Source organism: Cajanus cajan, chromosome 11 (assembly GCF_000230855.2).
Source record: "Cajanus cajan strain Asha chromosome 11, NIPB_CcT2T_4, whole genome shotgun sequence".
In the NCBI taxonomy this organism is placed as follows: domain Eukaryota; kingdom Viridiplantae; phylum Streptophyta; class Magnoliopsida; order Fabales; family Fabaceae; genus Cajanus; species Cajanus cajan.
Genome location: NC_138527.1, coordinates 8,150,052 through 8,170,092, shown reverse-complemented (window position 1 = coordinate 8,170,092; position 20,041 = coordinate 8,150,052). Strand labels below are relative to the sequence as shown.

The window sequence follows — 20,041 nt, the reverse complement described above, 5'->3', positions numbered from 1 at the left end:
GAGTGAATGATAATGAATTATTTTTTTAATAATGCTAAATTAAATATTCTAATTATTTTACAATAAATTAAAATGAAAGATAATAAAATATGTTAATTGATGTTTCAAATAAAATGTATTACCTACGGAATTTATCTACGGGTAAAGTTATCTACGGAAATTTCCGTAGATAAGTTACCTACTGAAATTTCTGTAGATAAGTTACCTACGGAAATTTCCGTAGATAAGTTATCTATGGAAATTTTCGTAGATAACTTATCTACAGAAATTTCCATAGGTAACTTATCTACGGAAAAATCCGTAGATAAGTTACCTACGGAAAAATCCGTAGATAAGTTACCTATGGATTTTTCTGTAGGTAACTTATCTACGGAAATTTCCGTAAATAACTTATCTACGAAAATTTTCTTAAATAACTTATCTAATAACAATTTTAAAAATATTTATTTTAAAATATTATAATGAATTAACTAAATTTTAAAATATATTTTAATCAAAAATATATTTTTTGGTCGATACAGTAACTAAAAGTATTATAATAAATAATTAAATTTTAAAAAATTAAATTTTATAATGATTATTTTTTTAATGATGCTAAATTAAATATTTTAATTATTTTATAATAAATTAAAATGAAACGATAATAAAGTATGTTAATTGATATTTCAAATAAAATGTTTTACCTACGAAATTTATCTATGAGTGAAGTTATCCACGGAAATTTTCGTAGATAAATTATCTACGGAAAAATTCGTAGATAATTTATCTACGGAAATTTCCGTAGATAATTAAATATTATCTATGGAAATAATTCCGTAGGTAATATTCCGTAGATAACTAAAAATTATCTACAGAAAAAATTCCGTAGATAATATTCCGTAGATAACTAAAAATTATCTACGGAAAAAATTTCGTAGATAATATTCCGTAGATAATAATCATTTTTCTTGTAGTGAACAAAGATACCCTTGCAAGAGTTTGATTTAACTAATCAATGAGCTTGTATTCACTTTGTCGAATAAACTTAAGAAATTCTGAGACTTCTTCATCCGACACTTCCTTTTTCTTTTCATCCATGACTTTTTTATCGTCCCTCCTCTTAACACTCGTAACTCCATCATTGACGATTGTATTTTCCTTTTTCTCATAATTTTTTGTCAAGTTTCCTGCTCTCAACTCTTCTGGAGTATAGACTCTAGCACTATGGTTCATTCCACCTACCCCCGCGATATTTGTTACGTTGGTTCCTATAGTGTCAATGCCTTCTTTTTGTTGGGCATTCATGTAGTCACTCTCTACCTTCGCATCGTAACGCCATGGAACCGCCTTAGTGTCCTTGTAATGAAAAGGAGCTGGAATTTGCACAACAAGTGGCTTAAGGGTACTAGGTGTTGATGCGAAAGTGTTTTTGGTGAAGGTGATTACCAATGGTCTTGGAGTAGACATATTGGACTTCTCGTCTGATTGAATCATCAATACATCCTCTTTTGTTCGCACCTGGCTCACCTGAACCAAGTTTGAGTTAATCATGCCTTGTAATATTTGCTTGAACTTGCCACATTCCTCAATAGAATGTGCAGCTGTAGGGTGGAGATCGCACACTCCTACTTCGCGAGACTCTCCCTTAATCATCCCAAATTTGCACAATTATGAAAAAATGAATCTCATAGGGGTTTGGATCTTCTTTATTTCTGTCACTTGTGGAGTACATTCTTCTTCAATAGCATTAACCGATGAAGTCCCATGACCTAGAAGTGGATTGCTTCTTACATTCGGCTCGCTTTCCTTAAAGCTTAATAATCTCGCATCTATCAAGTCTTGTACCTTATGTTTCAAACCCCAACATTTTTCAGTTGAATGGCCTATCACTCCAGCATGATATTCATTTGGCATTTGAATCATAACCTCTTGGATATGGAGGTTGGACAGACTTTATAGGAAAAGGCACAATTAGAGCATTTTGAACCAGATGTGGTAGCAGTTCAGTGTAAGTCATAGGGATCGGAGCTAGAGTCCTTGGTTGATTGTTACCCCTTCTTTGAGCATTATTCACCATGGGAGGTGAAATTGCTGATTGATTTACTTGGGGTACTAAAAATTGTGGTGGCATTGTAGGTGGTCGATAAGGCATTATGGATGGATAAGGTTGTGGGTATGGTGGCAAAGAAACTGCTGCTATTTATGGGTTATACATATATCGGGGTCTATAATTGGGTACGAAAGAAATAGGATTGTAGTTGGTCTGACTAGTGCTATCATCACTGCGTTCGTTTCACCTCCTTTCCTCTTATTTGTGGTTTCTAAGGGTTTCTTGATGGTTGTGGATCCTGTTGTCATGTGGGCAATCTTCCCACTCCTAACTCCCATCTCAACCCTGTCTCCAATGATGACCAAATCTAAAAAATTTGATGATACATTTCCAATCATCTTGTCATAAAAGGGTGATTGGAGTGTATCAATGAACATCGTGACCATCTCTTTTTCCAATAATGGAGGTTGTACCTGAGCAGCTACCCCTCTCCATCATTGGGCATATTCTTTGAAGGTCTCATTCTCTTTCTTCATCATATTTTGTAACTGTGTGCGATCTGGGGTCATGTCCATAATGTACTTGTACTATTTTAAGGAATCCTCTGCCAAGTCTTTCCATGTGCGCACTCTTCTTCGCTCCAGGTTCATGTACAAACTTAGCGCTGCCCCAATAAGGATTTCTTGGAAAAAGTGAATTAACAGTTTGTCATCATGAGCGCAGGAAGCCTTCTGTCGACAATACATAGTGAGATGATTCCTTGGGCATGTATCCCCCTTGTATTTATCAAATTCTGGAACTTTAAACTTGGAAGGAATTACAACATCATGAACTAGACACAGATCTGCAGCATTGAAACCATAATTGTCAAATCCCTCTATGGCTCTTAATCTGTCTTCCAAAAATTAAAGTTTATCATCATGAGGAATATCTTCCGAATGACGATGGTGTACAATAATAGTTGGCGTAGGAACTACCCCTTGGTGATTAGGAGGCCCTTCACCATGAATTACATTAGGTGGTGCATAGATATGGGTAGATGGTGCATGAGAAAACGGGTGGGTTGGAATTTGTGGATCATTGACTTCAAGGGTTAGGTTTTGGGTTTGTGTTTGTTTTGGTGGGTTTAAGGTGGAGGTAGATGGATTACCCTCAAGAATATTAGCCACAGGTGGCGTGTGTCCTGGAGGTAAGCCATATGGAGGTAATGGGATTTGGCCTTGAAGGTTTGAAGTGGAAACATAATGGTTATTTTCTGAGGTCGTTAGGATGATAGGTGGTGTGTACCCTTGAACACTCGGGTTGGGTTGCGTGCATGGAGTAAACCCAGGAGGGTAATTAGGTGACTCATGAGGCTGTTTAGACGACTCTCCATTTGCCCCTTTAGATTCCATTGACTACAACAAGTCCAAAATCTTTCCCATTTGTTCCTTCAACTAATTTACATCTTCTCTCATCTCCTCATGCTGTTGCTCCAAGTCGTCTACCATCCCTTCCATGATTTTGGTCTATGCTCGTGTCCCGTAAGGGTGTCGAAGGGATGCTTTCTTTTCCTTAATAGTTGTTTTCTTTTTCAATTTTACAACTGTGTAAGAAAATCTGATGAGTATGTGGTGTTATGAAAATGTAATTATGCATCATGTATGTGCAAATGCTAAATTGTTAGAGAGCCATAAATCGCATGACTTGGGTGGAATCATCTTTCTTTAATTGTCTCTTAGATCGTCATGTTCTAGGCACTAGGTCATGGAATCAGTGGATCTTTCTGATCATTGTCAATTAAACTTTTCCTTTAGAACGTCACATTCTAAGTACTAAGCGTAATATGAAACGTGTAGTTTTCGCATGAACGTCCTCTCTTAGCATTCATTTTTAGAGTGTAGCATTACGACGAATAAGGAAGAGATATCAACGTAGAAACTGGCAAATTTCTTCATTAATAATAATAGTGCAATACATCAGGTGAAGCAATACATCATGATAACTCAGAGATAAAAGTACAAATCATTCACCACTAATAGCTATCTCTCTCATCTTAGTTATCATATCACTACAGTGTTCAAGGAGGTCATAAATTTCTTTGGGAGTGGAATGTGGGATCGCCATTCCTTCAGCTCGTTGTAGCAGGTGAGAGGTGTCATTGAACATGTTTTTAACTTGCTGAACTCGATTCACAAGATTATATGCCCAAATTCTTCGATTTTCTTCATGTATTCCAATGACATCCCTCAATTGCCTTACTTCTTCCTGTAGGCCCATAATTAACTTGATGATTTTTCTCCCCTAATGTGGCTTGATAGTCCATATTCAAATTGAAATTTAGTCTTTTTTTGCCATGAACTCTGCTTTCGTACTCAGCCACTACCCTTTTGAGTTGTTGCTTCAAATCCTCAAGTTGTTTTTGTGTCAATCCCTCAACTTTTTTGGATGTTTCCCATGCCTTTTTCCATCGTTCACCATCAACCCTAGCTTGGTCACGTTCACCTCTCTGCATCTTTAACTCTATGGAAGCAGCCTTTAAACAACTGTGGGTGTTCAACTTACCTTCTTCTTTAATTCTTGCTCGCTTATTGGATAGTTCAACATGTTGTCGTGCTTGGGAAATTTCTCTTTGCGTTGCTTGATACTTTTGGCGTGCCTGTATTAATTCCTTCTTCATATCTTCTTTTTCTTTCTCAGATTTGGCTAACTCTTCTTTAAGTTTTCGATCTCCTCCAGACTCATGGGTTCTTGAATTGGTGTTTCTTCAATAATTAGAATGGGACCCCGAAATGGTAACTTGACATGTTGGACCCACATTACAATTTCTTTTTCCCACATTACAACTTGACACTGTTGATAACTCCCCTCCATATTACAATTTCTTTTTCCCAATTCTCTCCCTTTCTTGATCACCCTGTCCCAAGAATGTCTAATCTTGTTAAGCAAATCCAACTCCTTAGTCATATCATAAACCATGAAAGGAGTAATCGAATCCTCAACCAGTGGACTTCTAATCGGATAACAGAGTTGCCTTATCGCAAGAGCGGGGTTGTAGTTTACGCATCCCTTAGTACCCATGAGTGGTACGTTCAGGAAATCTCCACATTGACAAACCACTTCATCAATGTTTTGCTCTCGCGAGTACCAAGAGATGGTCTTTTCACTAAGATTGGTTATGTTGTGATCCCATTCACTCTTATTTTTAATCTCAATTTGACCTCCTCTCTTGAACATGTAAGATGTGAACCACAAGTATAGTATAGGCAGACAACACAAAATCATCCCACCCCTTCTCTCATGGCACAAGGTAAGGGAATGATATTTATCAACAAGGATGGTCGGTACGTGACTCTTTCTTTCATGTTTGAAGGCCAAGAAGACGTCGATGGCAGCAAAGTCAATGAAGTTTTCAACATTTGGGAATAAGACAATCCCATAAATGATGAGGGCGAACACATCCATGAAGGCGTCCCATTTCTCACTCTGTGCTAAGTTCAACGCACACCGCTCAAGGTTAATTCTCGAGAAACCTTCAATCCCTCCCTTTATCTCTTTCTTGCTTGCTAGTTCTCTGGCATCAATCCCTAAGGATGTGGCAACTTTGGTTAGTGAAGGATAATGTCCCATGTACATATAATGCATTTTATTTCCTAAGCAAATTCCCAGTATCTGTTCGAATTCCTCAAGCAATGGTGCCAGTTAAGAATATTGAAAGAGAAAGGACCTCAAAAGAGGGTCACAGAATTGGGCTAGGGCGATTCTTCCATAACAAACAACAAAAGTTTGCCGCTAACCGCCTTTTAACATGTTACTGAGAGTCTTCAAACTACTCAAATCCGTTTGTATGACCTTTAACTTCAAAGTCTTCCTTAAACTTTATTACATGACTTCTCGAAAGGTGTTCGTAGCGACTTAAGTCTTTATGACTCTCCAACAACCTGGAAATGAATGCAACATGCTATTGATGAATTTATCTGTTTCATTTTATATGATTCTTTTCAAAATGCATGATATGATGTAAAATTTTATTTTTTCAATTTTTTTCATGAAATGAAATGCATGATACTTGTTATGGAATGGAATAAAATTTTCTCTCTGCTTTTTTTTTTTTTGCATCATTCAAACATAGAGGTAGAATATTGCTCCTGTGATACTTAATAAGGGCATCCCTAAATTGAAAAATCTATGGACTACTAAAATGTGTTCCTCTCAAAAGGGTGGGACTATAGTTCTAAAACAGGTTCCTAGAGTCAATAACCCTTCTTAGGATATTAGTCACAATAATAGGTAAACTATTAGAGGTGATAATATCGTTGAAAGGATCAAACTCTAGGTGAGGCCTTCATAATAACCAAACAAGATGTACATCAAGAAGGTTACCACTACTCAGCCTCTTACTTATCATAAGTTGCACTCAAGTCCGGGCATAGGACCCCACTCATAAACATGTGTGTGAAGTTGTGCAAGTGAAATGTGTGAAGGGAGCAACCCTACACTACCCAATCTACAAAACACAACACATATGATATAAAAATAAAATTCTTCTATCCTAAAGTTCAAATTACACAACACATATTTATATAATTCATGCAAATAAGACAAACAACAAATAAGGGACATAAATAAAAAAAATAAAATAAAAGAGATAAACATTATTAATTAGTTTAACTAATTATTATAGGCTTGACTCTCAAAAATAGTTCCCAGTGGAGCCGCCATCTGTTGCAACCGAAATCGCAACGGGACGACGGAAAATAAATTAAAAAATAGAGAGTCGCCACCAATGTTATTTTTTACGGAAAAACATTGGAAAAATCATAAAATAGAAAATAGTCTACGAAAATCAGATTTTTGAGTTCGGGAGTCGATTACGTGTGAGGAAGGTACTAGCACCTCACAATGTTCGTCCTAAGACGATTACCTTTAATTAATTAAACAAATTATTTATGATTTATAAAATATTTATCTCACTAAAATGATCAAATATATTTTATTTAACTATTTTAACTAATGCATTAAAATAAAGGTTAAAATTATTAGTGTTATATAAAAAGGAAGATAATATTTTTTTTTTGCTCGACAAGATTTATTTCTTGCTCCTACGTATCTCCATGTGTAATGAAGAATCAGAGTCACGTAGTTCTTTGGTAGAAAATATTTGTGTGTTGATATTTTTTAATTAAATTTTATTTTTGTTAAATAGAAGATTCTTGAACTGTCTCAGCTCATTCACCCTAAAAAACATAAAATTGACTAAGGTGTACACCAAAGTCAATTCAATAAAATTTTAATTATAATTATTGTTATAGATACTATTATTTTAAAAGATTTTTTGGTTGGACATTTTGTTTTTGGAGAAAAAATTTAAAGATATCAAGTTGTCACAACTTGTATCTTAAATTCAAAGGTTAAAAAGATGTCACATCTAATTAACCATTCCCCCAATAAAATTTTTTATATAATAATTTCGAATATTTATGTTGAATATTGTTGTAATATTTTGATATTTAATTATACATTTTTGAATAAAAAAAAACTTTAAGATAATAAGTTGTCACAACTTACATCCTTAAGTTTTAGGATTAAAAGAATGTCATATTCAAATAGTCTCCCTTTTGATAGATATAATTAATACTAATATTGATAAGAGAATATCACAGTAATTATTATTATTATTGTTGTTGTTTAAATAGATTAAAAAATTATGTAAATATCTAACACATTTGTATAAAGAAATAACTTAATCAAATAAGATCAATTAAGCTAATTTTGCTAAAACAAGAAACAAATACCATCATCTAATATTAAGGGAATGCCACATAAAAATAATTTTTTTTTAAGAAGATAGATATTAATAATATTAATATTGATAAAAAGTATTATTATCATTATTATTATAGTAACTATTATTATTATTATTATTATTATTATTATTATTATTATTATTATTATTAAGGATACGTAATAACCTAATATAAAATTACGTAAGAATCTATTATATATATTAATTACGTATAGTACTTGTTATATACATGTATATAATATTATTATTATTATTATAATTATAAAATATATTATTTTAATAAAATATATTATTTGATTACTCTTTTAAAAAAAAAAAAAGTTAGTTAATTGTATGTTAAATGGGCTTAACCCATATGCTGGACCAAAATAATTAATTAATTGTTTGTTGAATTAATGGGATTAACCCATATGCTGGCCCAAAATGGAAAGAAAAAAAAAGGGAATCAAATGGCACTTGACTATTGCGCCCAGCCTCCCTCCACGGACGTTGACGGCACGGCGGACGCCGCCATGGCGTCGTCGCAGCTAAGGTGGTTGGCGGTGATGCGAAGGGAAGGAGAAGACGGCTAAAGAGAGGAACAGAGGATGGCAAAAGGTTATGGCCGCCACCGGAAGTCGTTTTCGATGGTGGTGCGCGGTGATGTTATGACGGTTCGTCTGTGTGGTGACTTCTCGTAAAGGCACAACAAGGGTGAGAGGAAGACGATAAAGGAGTGGAATCGCCGCCACCGGAAATCGTCTCCAGCGATGGCGCACAGCGGCGTTCAAAGGAACCACCGTCTAGTCGCGTTTCCTGGTATATTTCACTCACTGTTTATTTTATTTTATTTTTATTTTTTCATTACGGCTGGATTTTTACTTGCTGGGCAAAAAACCCTTAACTGAGGGTTTCAATTGATTCAAAGGGGAAGGGATTGATTCACAGTAAGACTAAATATTGAGTTGCATACGTATTATCTTCAAAAGAAAGAGAAAAAAAATGACCCTAGATAGAAAAAGATTGGAGAAAATATTGATACCCCAAATTTGATTGCACGTTGCTTCTTATTCTGCTTCCTTGTTCTACTTGCTTCTTGCTTGAGCTCTCTCTCTTGATCCTTGGTTCTCTCTATTTTTAAAATTTTCTCTACCCCCTTTTCTTCATGTTCTGTTCTATTATATATAGACTCACTATTGTTTTTAATTGTTTTTAGGCAGTTGGTCCAAGCTCATGCTTTTGGAAGCATGTATGGAAGAAGCATGCTCTTGGGGACATGTTGGTGACTAGGGCAAAGGAGCTCAGCAAGCTTGTTGGAGGAGAAATAACCGTACAGAAAAGTGTAGGATGATAGAGATTTTGGGTGCAGAGGAAAAGATTGTTTTGTTATTTTCTTGTCTTTTCTGATTTTTTTTTATTATTTTATTATTTTATTATTTATTATTTATGCTTATTGTTTGTATTTTTTGAGTTTAAATCTAGTTTGTAAATTAACATAATCCGTTGAAAAAAAGGAATATCCGTTGGAAATTCTCTATTTTCGACAGATTTCCAACGAATGAAAATCCGTCGAAAAAAGGGGTATCGAAAAAAAAAATACGTTGGAAATTTTCGACGGATATATCCGTCGTATATCCGTCAAAAATTATTTAAAAATCTTTATATGATTCCAACGGATAAATTCGTCGAAATCTTTTTGTTTAATTTTAATAAATTTATTAATGTTACAACTCTCATATTTGGCCTCTCAAGGGTTCTATTTCATGACATTTTACTTTTTAGCGTGTTTTATCCTTACTTGTATAATTTCTAGGAAGCTTCTCAAAGGTCACTCATTCTTATATTACTCCAAGTTTAGCACGCTTAACTGTGGAGTTTTGATGAGATAAACTACCAAAATGTATATGCATGTTGTCAGTATAACTTGTACAAATAAATTCATTTAAGTCATCATCAACTATACAATCTCATATTTGTACTATCTTTGGATCCTTCTCATTCTAGTGTGTCCGGACTGTTATAAAAATATAATAATATATAATAATTATATTACGAAGAATAATAATAATAATATATTTAATTAATCTTTATTTATATATACTTACTTTTATAATTAACAATCAACTTATTTATATTTAAAATTATAAATATTTATTTATTACATACTTATAAATTAAATTTTAACATTTTAAATAAATTATTAATTAATTGAATATATTTATTTATCTGAAATCAATGATATAAAATTTAAAAAATATATTTATCTTTATTTTATTTTCTAATTATCAACCATTAATAAAATACTAACTTAAAATCTTATCTAATTATATCATAATATTTTCATATCAAATTTAAAACCAGATATTAATTATATAAAAATATCAAGATCATATAGTAAATTTTCAATAAGATTCTAGTTAAATAATTTAAAATAATTAATATTTTAATTATATTGTTAATTAGCAAATAATTTATTCCAAAACTAATTAATTTTTTTTCTATATTAATTATTAGTAAAATTTAATAACTTTTAATTTAATAATTTGAATCGATGAAATTTAACACACACCATGAGTTATTAAGCGGAATAACTTTACTAAGAGTTATTTTGTAAGTTATTTGATTCCTCCTCCTCTCTCTCTATCTCTCTATATATATAGAGAGAGAGAGGGGAGAGGAGGGTTATACTAATACGGGTGTAACTTTTACTAAGTATTACACACCGCTCAATAACTTTATATTAAATGTGAATTTTGTAAATTCAACCGTTAGATCAAACGTTCATATCACTTTATATGTTTATATCAAATTTTGTTAAACTTGAACAACGTGAAGGTAATCAAAATGTTCATATTTTAGTATATTTTGAAATGTATATATTACGTTAATTTTGTTTTATAAGAATGAAGAATGTATATATTTTGAAATGTTTTCATCTCAAAACTACAAGAAATTAAAAATGCAAATTATCGACGGATAATTTCCGTCAGATATGAACACTTTGACTACCTTCAAGTTGTTATTCAATTTTAACAAAATTTGATATAAACATATAAGTGATATGAACTTTCAATCTAACGATTGGATTTACGAAATTCACATTTAATATAAAGTTATTGAGCGGTGTAATACTTAGTAAAAGATATTATAAGTATGAGATTGTATAGTTGAGGATGACTTAAATGAATTAATTTGTACTACCTATACTAACAACATGCATCTGCCTTTCGGTAGCTTGTCTCATCAGAAGTCCACAGTTAATAGGGATGGGTGACCTTCATTAATAAATTTATGAAAATTAAACAAATTTTTTTTTGATGGATTTATCCGTCGGAATCATATATATATTTTCAAACAATTTTTTACGGATGTATCTGTCGGTAATTTTTTATGGATTAAATTTTTTTGACGTATTTTTTTTTCGACGCCCATTTTTTCAACGGATATTGGAAATACATAATTTTTGACAGATTTTCCTTCTTTTCGACGGATTATGTCCGTAAAAAATTTGCGTTTTTCTTGTAGTGTAATAAGGACTCGACTTTTCATGCAAGGTCGAAACACATTGATTTGAGGCATCACTGAATAGTGATGTTGATGGAAACCCCAAAGAGAGACTTGATTGATGTAATTCCTCCTTCAAGTTTCTAGAACGATCTTTTGCTTCTTGGTCTCCTTCTAGCTTTTTTAATGGCTTCCTAAGGTATTAGAAGTCATTCCAAATACACATGGAAGTGATGAAATCTCCCTTGGTGACACCACACTTATGTGAGTAATAAGTCCTTCCAATTCTTATCACATTCAAGAGAGGATAAAAGAAAAGGATTCAATGAGAGAAACAAGTTTTAAGAGTGAGAATTAGAGAAAAACTCATCCAATTCAATAATATGCTCAAAACTATTTGGCCAATACAAGAAAAAAACCATATATAGAATTTGGTTGGCTTATGGTGCAAGCTAGATTAACCATGGTCAAGTGTAACCATAGTTAGGTATCTCGTACTTAAGCTAACCAACACTAGTTAAGTCTCTCACTACTACAAAAACAATATTCTACGTTGAGCTTTCTACATCGGTTATTGAACAACCGATGTAAAAAAAAGCAACCGATGTAAAAAAAAGGACGGTGGCATTTTTATAATTATTTGATCATTCTACATCGGTTAACTAAAGGACCGATGTAGTATTGCCACTTCAAATGACAGAGTCCCTCATTCTCCATGACATTGAGCAATAACCCAAGCCCTCGTCACGCGGCTCTCCAAATGGATGCATCCTCCGTTGCCCTTATGTTGGCGGCGCTGACCTAATCTTGGACCTCATGACGACGGCAAAGTAGTCGTGGCTGAGTGCAAGCAAGACGCCAGCGGCGAAGGCATGGCCGTTGACAGCGGTGATGGTGGGCATGGGGAGGGAGATAAGGGCGGCGACGACGGGCTTAAGGGAGGCGACCATGGACTCGAGAAGATGGAGGGTGGCGGAGGGGGAGGCCGCAGATTGGGCCTAGGCGAGGTCGAAGCCGTTGGAGAAGAACTTGCCGTGGGCGGTGGTGAAGAGGACAGACCCAGGAGTGGCTTGGGTGGTGAGGCGCGTTAGGGCTGAGAGGAGGGAATCGATTAGGGTTGGACTCAACCGGTTTTGGCCGTTGACTGCGGCGATGGTGGGCATGGGGAGGGCGATGAGAGCGGCGACAACGGGCTTGAGGGAGGTGACCATGGATTCTAGGTGATGGAGGGAGGTAGAGGGGGAGGCAGTGGATTGGGGCCAAGCGTGGTCGAAGCCGTTGGAGAAGAACTTGTCGTGGGCGGTGATAAGGAGGACGGACCCAGGAGTGGCTTGTGTGGTGAGACGCGTTAGGGTTTTTGCCGTCGCCGGCGAGGAGTTACCGGTTTTACTTCAGTTATTGAACAACGGATGTAGAATGTCTTATACTTTCTACATCTCCTTAATCTACATCGATTCCAAAATCGATATAAAATGGCTAGAAAAACCGATGTAAAATATGGCTCTTGTAGTAGTGTCTAGAAACTTATGGAGTAAGCTAAGCTAATCCTAGTTTAAAAGTATTCTTACAAGAAATCTGCTGTAGAGCTGATCCGCCAAGTAAGATCGGTGAGCCTCCTTCATTGGTACGCTTGATGCTCCAATATGGGGGTGGTACCTGCAAAAGAGACTCCGATGCTAAAGTTAGTGTTTGTGGGAGTATCAGTCTCGTATAAGTAATGCACGTACCTTAGTGTGAATTAGGGTTGCTTTGGGCCCTGGGCCTGAGATAAGATATGATAAGATTAGATGATGGATCTCGTCTGGAGCGAGATCCCTTGAGATCAGTTATTATCTACTTAAATGCTGAGCTGACGTCGCATAGCGCGTGCCCGAGGTCATCTTGCGCTGTGGTGCCGAGCTCCCGAGCTCGGAGCTCAGCTTCGCAGTACGGACAGTACACTAGCCCCCCGAACTCCAAAGACCGTAGGTCGAGGAGTTAAGACTGAGCTCGTTGGGGAAAGTGACCTTTCATATGCGCTGGCCTGTCAAGGTGTCGTGTTTCGTAACTGTCATTTCTGAAAACGTGCAAGTGGCGCGTTAATGGGGGTGACGGTTATGTACTGATGATTTGCGCTTGTCATGATGGTTTTTCATTAATGTGTCGTCAGACGTGTCCCTAGGCTAACACGTGGCGCAACCGTTTTGAATTTGGGGAAAACCTTTTCTTTCCCTCGCGCCTCTTCCTCTTTTCACTTTATCCTTTTTTCGCTTTTCGGCTTGTCGAGTACGATAGCTCTTCTTGCTTTCTTGCCTCCGTTCATTTTTCGTCTCTGTTTTCACAGTTCCTCTTCGAGTCTTGTTGCTCCTCTTGATGGCTGGTGGATGTGGCGCCGGTTCTTCTGCGCCTGCCAGGGGCAAGGCGCGCGGCAAGGCGGTGGCTATCGGGAGGGGCGCCGCCGAGAGGAAGGACCTGCCTCAGCCCAAGGACCTGGAGTTGGGCGTTCCTGGCTACGACTGGGTTAAGCGCAAAATGGGGGGGTCCAAAGTGTGTTCAGATCGCCTCTGGAGTTCAATGCGGTTTGGAAGACGCACCGGATTTGCGACCCTTCCATTTCCCGGATGATTCGACTCGAGCCCTGTTCGGCCGGTGAGGGTGTGTACATGGGGAGGTCTACTGACCCTCCTCATTTCTGTGTCTATCAGTGTTTCTTCAGGGACTTGGGCGTTTGTCTTCCTTTCACTCAGTTTGAGTGTGATTTCTTGAACTACATCAACGCGGCTCCTTGCCAGCTACACCCCAATAGCTGGGGTTTTTTGAGGGCGTTTCAAGTCTTGTGTGCGGTCTTAGGGATAGAGTTGTCCCTTCGCGTTTTCCTTCACTTTTATCAGTTGAAGCTGGGTGTTCTGCCTTATGGCGTTCTTTCTTTGAACGGGAGTAAAGAGGGGGGTTTATTCACTCTTTACTCCCAGTCTTATAAAAATTTCAAAACCAAGTTCTTCTGGGTTTCCCTCGTGGATGTTGACCCTTTAGAGGATGGGGGCTTCTACTTCGGTGGATTGGCGAAGTTCCCTTTCTACTGGTGCCCCAAATCGTTTAGGTTCCACGGGGTGGACCCTTCGCAATTGACGGCCTCGGAGGCTACCGCCATTGGGAATCTTTCGGCACTTCCTCGCCCGTTGGACTACAAGTCGATCTTGTCGCTGGCGAACTCGGCGCATAGGGAGAGGGGCCTCGAGGGTGAGTATCTTATGTTTTGGTAGCTTGTTGAGGTTTGTGTAATTCTTTTTTGCTGATGTGCCCTATTTTCTGTCTACAGGAATTATAGGGGAGGATTTGTGGCTTGAACTGAAGCACTGCTTCAACGTGACCGAGCTCGAGGTCTCCGAGCCTCCAGAAGAGGAGGTTTCCCCCCTGAAAGTGAACCGAAAAAGAAAGAGGGGCGGGAGAGAGGTCGGGGGGACCTCTACCCCTCGTGGAATAGGGGAGGTTGCCTCCGAGGCTGCTGGAGCCGGTGTGGTGGACCTTGCTGGAAGTTCGCCGTCGGAGGGGGTCGTTTGTGTGGCCGCCGAAGAGGTGGCGTCGGTTGTTGAGCCTATCGCTCAGCCTGGCGAGGTGCTGGCCCAAGCTGTTGGGCGAGTTGTCCAAGCCGTCGCGGTGAGTATTTTTCTTTTCTTAGTCTTGTTTCTATTTTCTTCATTTTATGTTGTTTTTCTACATTTTGACTTGAGGTTGTTTCCTGTAGGCAGGGGATGCTGCCGAGGAAGTGGTCCTTGCTGCCGGGCGGGTCACCTCGGCTGTTGAGGAGGCTATTTGGGGTGTTGTACCTGCTGCTCCAGTTGGCGAGGTAAGCGGTTGGCCTTTCTGTGGCATTGTCGTTTTACCCTTCTGTTTACCTTTTATTCTTAGAAAAGTGTCCTTGTTTCTTGCAGGCGGGGAACGACACCGGGGTCTCGGGCCCTCTGAGTTCAGGGGTGTCAGAAGGGAATCCTTCCGTGGTCGCGCAGGGGGTACCTGCATCTACTTCTGATGAGGCTCACAGGGAGGGGCTGAGCTCCGGGTTTCCCACCCCTGGTCCAGTGCCAAAGCTGAAGCGACCGTATCTTGCATACCGCTATGCGCAAGAGGGTGCGCCCATGCGGTTAGAGCATTTGAGCGCATCGGAGGAGGTTGACTCTCTGTGGAGCGCCGCGGTGACGCCGGAGAAGTTTTTCCCAAAGGGGTCACTGAGCACGGCTGATCAAGCGATGATCGAGTCGGCCGGGCCGATGGGGAGTTTCGATGCCGCCCAGATCTTCCTGCAAAGAGGCACGACCATTGTGGATTATTGGAAACACAAGTGGTCGAGGCAGCAGGAGGACATGGCAAAGCTGAGAAGTCTTGTTCAGCCTCTGAAGGATGAAAATAGAGTCCTGAGGGAGGAGAACGGGGTTCTGACTGCCGCCCTTGGCGAAGCAAAGATGCAGGGAGCCGAGCTCCAGGCGGCGAGGGGGGGCCTCGCCAGGGCCCAGGAGTCATTGGAGATCACCTTGCGTTCCAATGAAAACTATGCCTCCCGAGTGGGTGAGTTGCGGGGGCTTGTTACCTCGTCCCGAGGCGAGGTGATGTCTTCTCGGGAGCAGGTTCGCTCTTTGGAAGATGAGGTCGCATTTTTGAAGAGTGAACTGGTGTCGGTAACCGAGGAGCGTCTTCGCGATGAGGTCATCATTGGTAGCAAAAAGGAGGAGATTGCTACCCAGAGAGTAGACCTTTCGTCGCTGGAGGCCGAGAAGGCAGCGCTGGAGAGGAGACTTGAGGAGGTAGAGCGCTCCATCGTGGTGGAGCATAAGAGGGGCTTCCTCAAGGCTGCTCGCCAGGTCAGGCTCTTTGCGCCCGGGTTTGACTTCTCCAGCATGCACGTGGAGAAGGTCGTTCGCTTTGGGAAGCTGGTCAAGGAGGATGATGTCGAGGACAGCTCCAGCGAGAATGCCTCTGTGTAGGCCGTTTTTTGTGATAGTTTAGTTTTCTTGTTTTCTCTTTACTTTCCTTTGAATTCATGTATTGAACTTGGTAAGCATAGCTCTGTATATACGTATTTTGCTTTGTTTATTTGCGCTTGGTTTTTACTGTTTTGCGCGTTTTGAGACACGTTTGGTGTCTGTTGTGTGTTTTTATGGATCCGAGGTGGTCATGCCGGGGTTAGACCTCGACCTCGGTTTTTCATAAATGAATCTTTGCGGGGGGTTCGAATCTGACCTAAGGTTCGGATTCGACCTCGAATTAAAGTGAGCTGAGTTGTACAAAAGTTCGGATTCGGCCTTGTATTTTTGTTGAGTGACACGTTGCGAAGGTTCGGGCTCGACCTTAATCATACCGAGGTTCGAACTTGACCTCGGATTAACGTTTTAGGGTTCGCACTCGACCTCGAATTTGTGTAAAGCGTGTTAGGGTTCGTATTAGACCCTACATCAGAGTAAAATGAATCATGCCAAAGTTCGGACTCGACTTCGGACGGGCGTTTCTAAGGTTCGTTCTCGACCTCGAATTTGTGGAAAGCGTGTTGGGGTTCGTATTGGACCCTACATCAGAGTAAAATGAATCATGCCAAAGTTCGGACTCGACTTCAGACGGGCGTTTCTAAGGTTCGTTCTCGACCTCGAATTTGTGAAAAGCGTGTTGGGGTTCGTATTCGACCCTAAGTCGGTGTAGAATGGATCATGCCGAGGTTCGGACTCGACCTCGGACGTTTGTATCGAAGGTTCGTTCTCGACCTCGAGTTTAGAGTAATATGTGCTTCATCAAGGTTCGAATTCGACCTTGGATAAGTGGTTCGTACTCGACCTCAGATTTAAAGTAATATGTGTTTTATCAAGGTTCGGCTTCGACCTCGGATAAGTGTGTTAAACGTAGGGCATTTTATAGTAAAACGGTGAAGGTAAAAGAGTGTGAATGAAAGGGAATGAGTTATCTTATTGATGGAAATATGTGCCTCGTTAAAAACCCTCTTAGCCAAAACCCATTTTCTTGTTTTTTGGGATAAAAGACTGAGGTGGGAAAAGAGTGCACAACTCATTCATACAAAATTTAGCTGAAGTAGAACTTGAGATGCGTAGCATTCCATGTCCGCGGTATGGGCTTCCCGCTGAGTTCTTCCAGCCTATACGCTCCATTTTCCAAGTCTTCTATAACTCGGAATGGGCCACCCCAAGTAGGTGCAAGCTTTCCATCCGACGTGTCCTTTCCGGCTTCGCCTAGCAATCGCCAGACCAAGTCACCAGTCCGGAAAGAACGAGGTCGTACTCGGGTGTTGTATCTACGGGAAGCTCGGAGTTTTCATGCTTCTTCGTGGATTTGAGCTTTGTCTCTAAGCTCATCCACCAAGTCGAGGTCAGCTGCCAACTCTTGAGCGTTCTACTCGGTATCGAAAACCTGCCGTCGGTGGGACGTCTCTCCGACTTCTACTGGGATCATTGCATTGACTCCATAAGTTAGCCTGTAGGGTGTTTCTTGCGTGGTTGATTGGGGGGTGCAAAGATATGCCCAGAGGATGCTGGGAAGTTTGTCGGGCCACTGTCCCTTGGCGTTTCCCAGCTGTTTCTTTAGTTCTCGGAGGATGACTTTGTTGGCTGCTTCGGCTTGGCCGTTGGTTTGGGGGTGTTCCACCGAGGTCGGGAGATGCTTGATACCGAGCTCTCGGAGGAAGTCCTCGAATCCCTGCGCGATGAACTGTCGGCCGTTATCGATTACGAGAGTGTGAGGGATTCTGAACCTTCAAATGATGTTCTTCCATGTGAATTTTTGCACGTTCTCAGTGGTAATTTTGGCGAGTGAACATGCTTCAATCCACTTGGTGAAATAATCGATTGCCACCAGGAGGAATTTCAGTTGACCTTTCGCAGGGGGGAATGGTCCGAGAATGTCCATTCCCCACTGGGAAAAAGGCCATGCCGACATCATGTGGTGGAGAGTTCCGGGTGGTTGTCGGTGTGTGTCGCTGAATTGCTAGCACTCTTTACATTTTTGAATATAGCTTTGGCAGTTCGACTTCAGAGTGGGCTAGTAGTACCCAGCTCAGAGTACCCTGGTCACCATTGAGCGCGTCCCGGAGTGCATGTCGCATATCCCCTGGTGAATTTCCCTGATGACATAGGCTGCCTGAGACGCGGTCAAGCATTTGAGTAGTGGAGAAGAAACTCCACGTTTGAATAACTCATCTCAACTTAGCCGATCTCATCCTTATCTTCCGAGCTTCGTCTTTGGCCTCGGGCAGGGTTCCTTCTTTCAAGTAGTTCCAGATGCCTGCAATCCATCCCAGGTCTTCATTGTTACTGACGTTGATGACTTTGTCGTCTAAGCTGGGTGAGTGCAAGGTTTCCTGAATGATGGTTTGGTGTTGTCCAGGCCTTTTGGTGTTGGCGAGCTTTGATAGGAGGTCAGCTCAGGCGTTTTGTTCTCGCGGCACATGCTTTATGGTGAATTCGTCGAAGGACGAGATCTGGTGGGACGCAGTGTGAAAGTACCGCTGCAGCAGAGTGTCTTTTGCTTGGTACGTTCCGCTGAGCTGCTCTACCATGAGTTTTGAGTCGCTGTTACAACTCACCTTCCGGGCTCCGAGGTCGCGGGCTAGCCTTAATCCCGCGAGAAGTGCCTCGTACTCCGCCTGGTTGTTGGTCACTTTGAAGCCAAACTTAAGGGATTGTTCCAGAGTGACTTGGTTTGGTCCCTCCAATATGATGCCTGCACTACCACCCTTAGAGTTGGAGGATCCGTCCACATGTAAGGTCCACACCTGAGGTTCTTTGGTAGTGGTAGGCGTGAGCTCGGCTACAAAGTCAGCCAGGCACTGGGCTTTCAGGGGTCCGCAACTTTCATACTGGATGCCGAACTCAGACAATTCTACTGATCACGCAATCATCCGTCCGGCAAGCTCGGGCTTTCGCAGAATTTGCTTGATGGGGTAGTCGGTTTTGACTACCACCTGGTGACTCTGGAAGTAGGGTCGGAGACGCTAAGCTGCGGTGACGAGTGCTAGTGCCAGCTTCTCGATCATCTGGTATCGCTTCTCCGCATCTTGGAGGACTCGGATGATGAAATAGATTGGTGTTTGCACTTTCTGGTGCTCTTGTACTATTATTGCGCTGATACCGCCTTCTGCTACGGCCAAGTAAAGGAGGAGGTCGGTTTTGTGATCCGGCCTCTGTAGGATCGGCGGGGTTGTGAGGAAGGTTTTGAAGCTTCGGAAAGCTTCTTCGCACCGATCCGTCCATTGGAAGTCTTTTGGTTTTCGCAGCAGGGTGAAAATGGGCCCTGCCTTTTCCGCGAGTTTGGGGATGAAACGGGATAATGAGACCAGCCGTCCAGCTAGGTGTTGGACCTCTTTCACCGTTTGTGGGCTTTGCATCTGTATGATTGCTTTACAACTCTCGGGATTTGCCTCAATTCCTCTGCTAGTGATCATGAAGCCGAGGAACTTGTCTCCCTGGACGCTGAAGACACATTTCTCCGGGTTGAGGCACATGTTGTGCTTCCTGACTTGGGCGAATACTTCGGCGAGGTCGGCAGCATGGTCTGCTGCCGAGGTGGTCTTGACTACCATGTCGTCGACGTAGACTTCCATGTTCCTCCCGATCTGTTGTTGGAAAACCTTATCCATCAGCCGTTGGTAGGTTGCGCCTGCATTTTTGAGGCCGAAGGGTATCACCCGGTATCAGTACTTGGCGTGGTCGGTGATGAAGGATGTATGCACTTCGTCAGGTGGGTGCATCATTATCTGGTTGTACCCGGAG

General features: G+C 40.4%; 1 protein-coding gene and 1 long non-coding RNA gene across 2 annotated transcripts; one reads left to right on the top strand and one right to left on the bottom strand.

Moving 5' to 3' along the window:
• Positions 1–3,627: 3,627 nt before the first annotated feature.
• LOC109815217 (uncharacterized) lies at positions 3,628–9,015 on the bottom strand. The gene is made up of 2 exons (XM_083067042.1): positions 8,836–9,015; positions 3,628–5,949 (listed from the first exon to the last, which is right to left on the bottom strand). Exon 2 carries the CDS (start codon positions 5,651–5,653, stop codon positions 4,715–4,717), a length of 939 nt encoding a protein of 312 aa, XP_082923168.1. The 5' UTR covers positions 5,654–5,949; positions 8,836–9,015; the 3' UTR covers positions 3,628–4,714.
• LOC114916974 (uncharacterized) lies at positions 8,206–9,186 on the top strand. Its single transcript, XR_003805649.2, has 2 exons — positions 8,206–8,612; positions 9,010–9,186. It is a non-coding gene; the product is annotated as an uncharacterized LOC114916974 (long non-coding RNA).
• The last annotated feature ends 10,855 nt before the right edge of the window (positions 9,187–20,041 follow it).

What these genes read in the sequence shown, in the direction of transcription:
- LOC109815217 (XM_083067042.1), bottom strand. Translation starts at nt 5,653, where the DNA reads ATGCATTATATGTACATGGGACATTATCCTTCACTAACCAAAGTTGCC.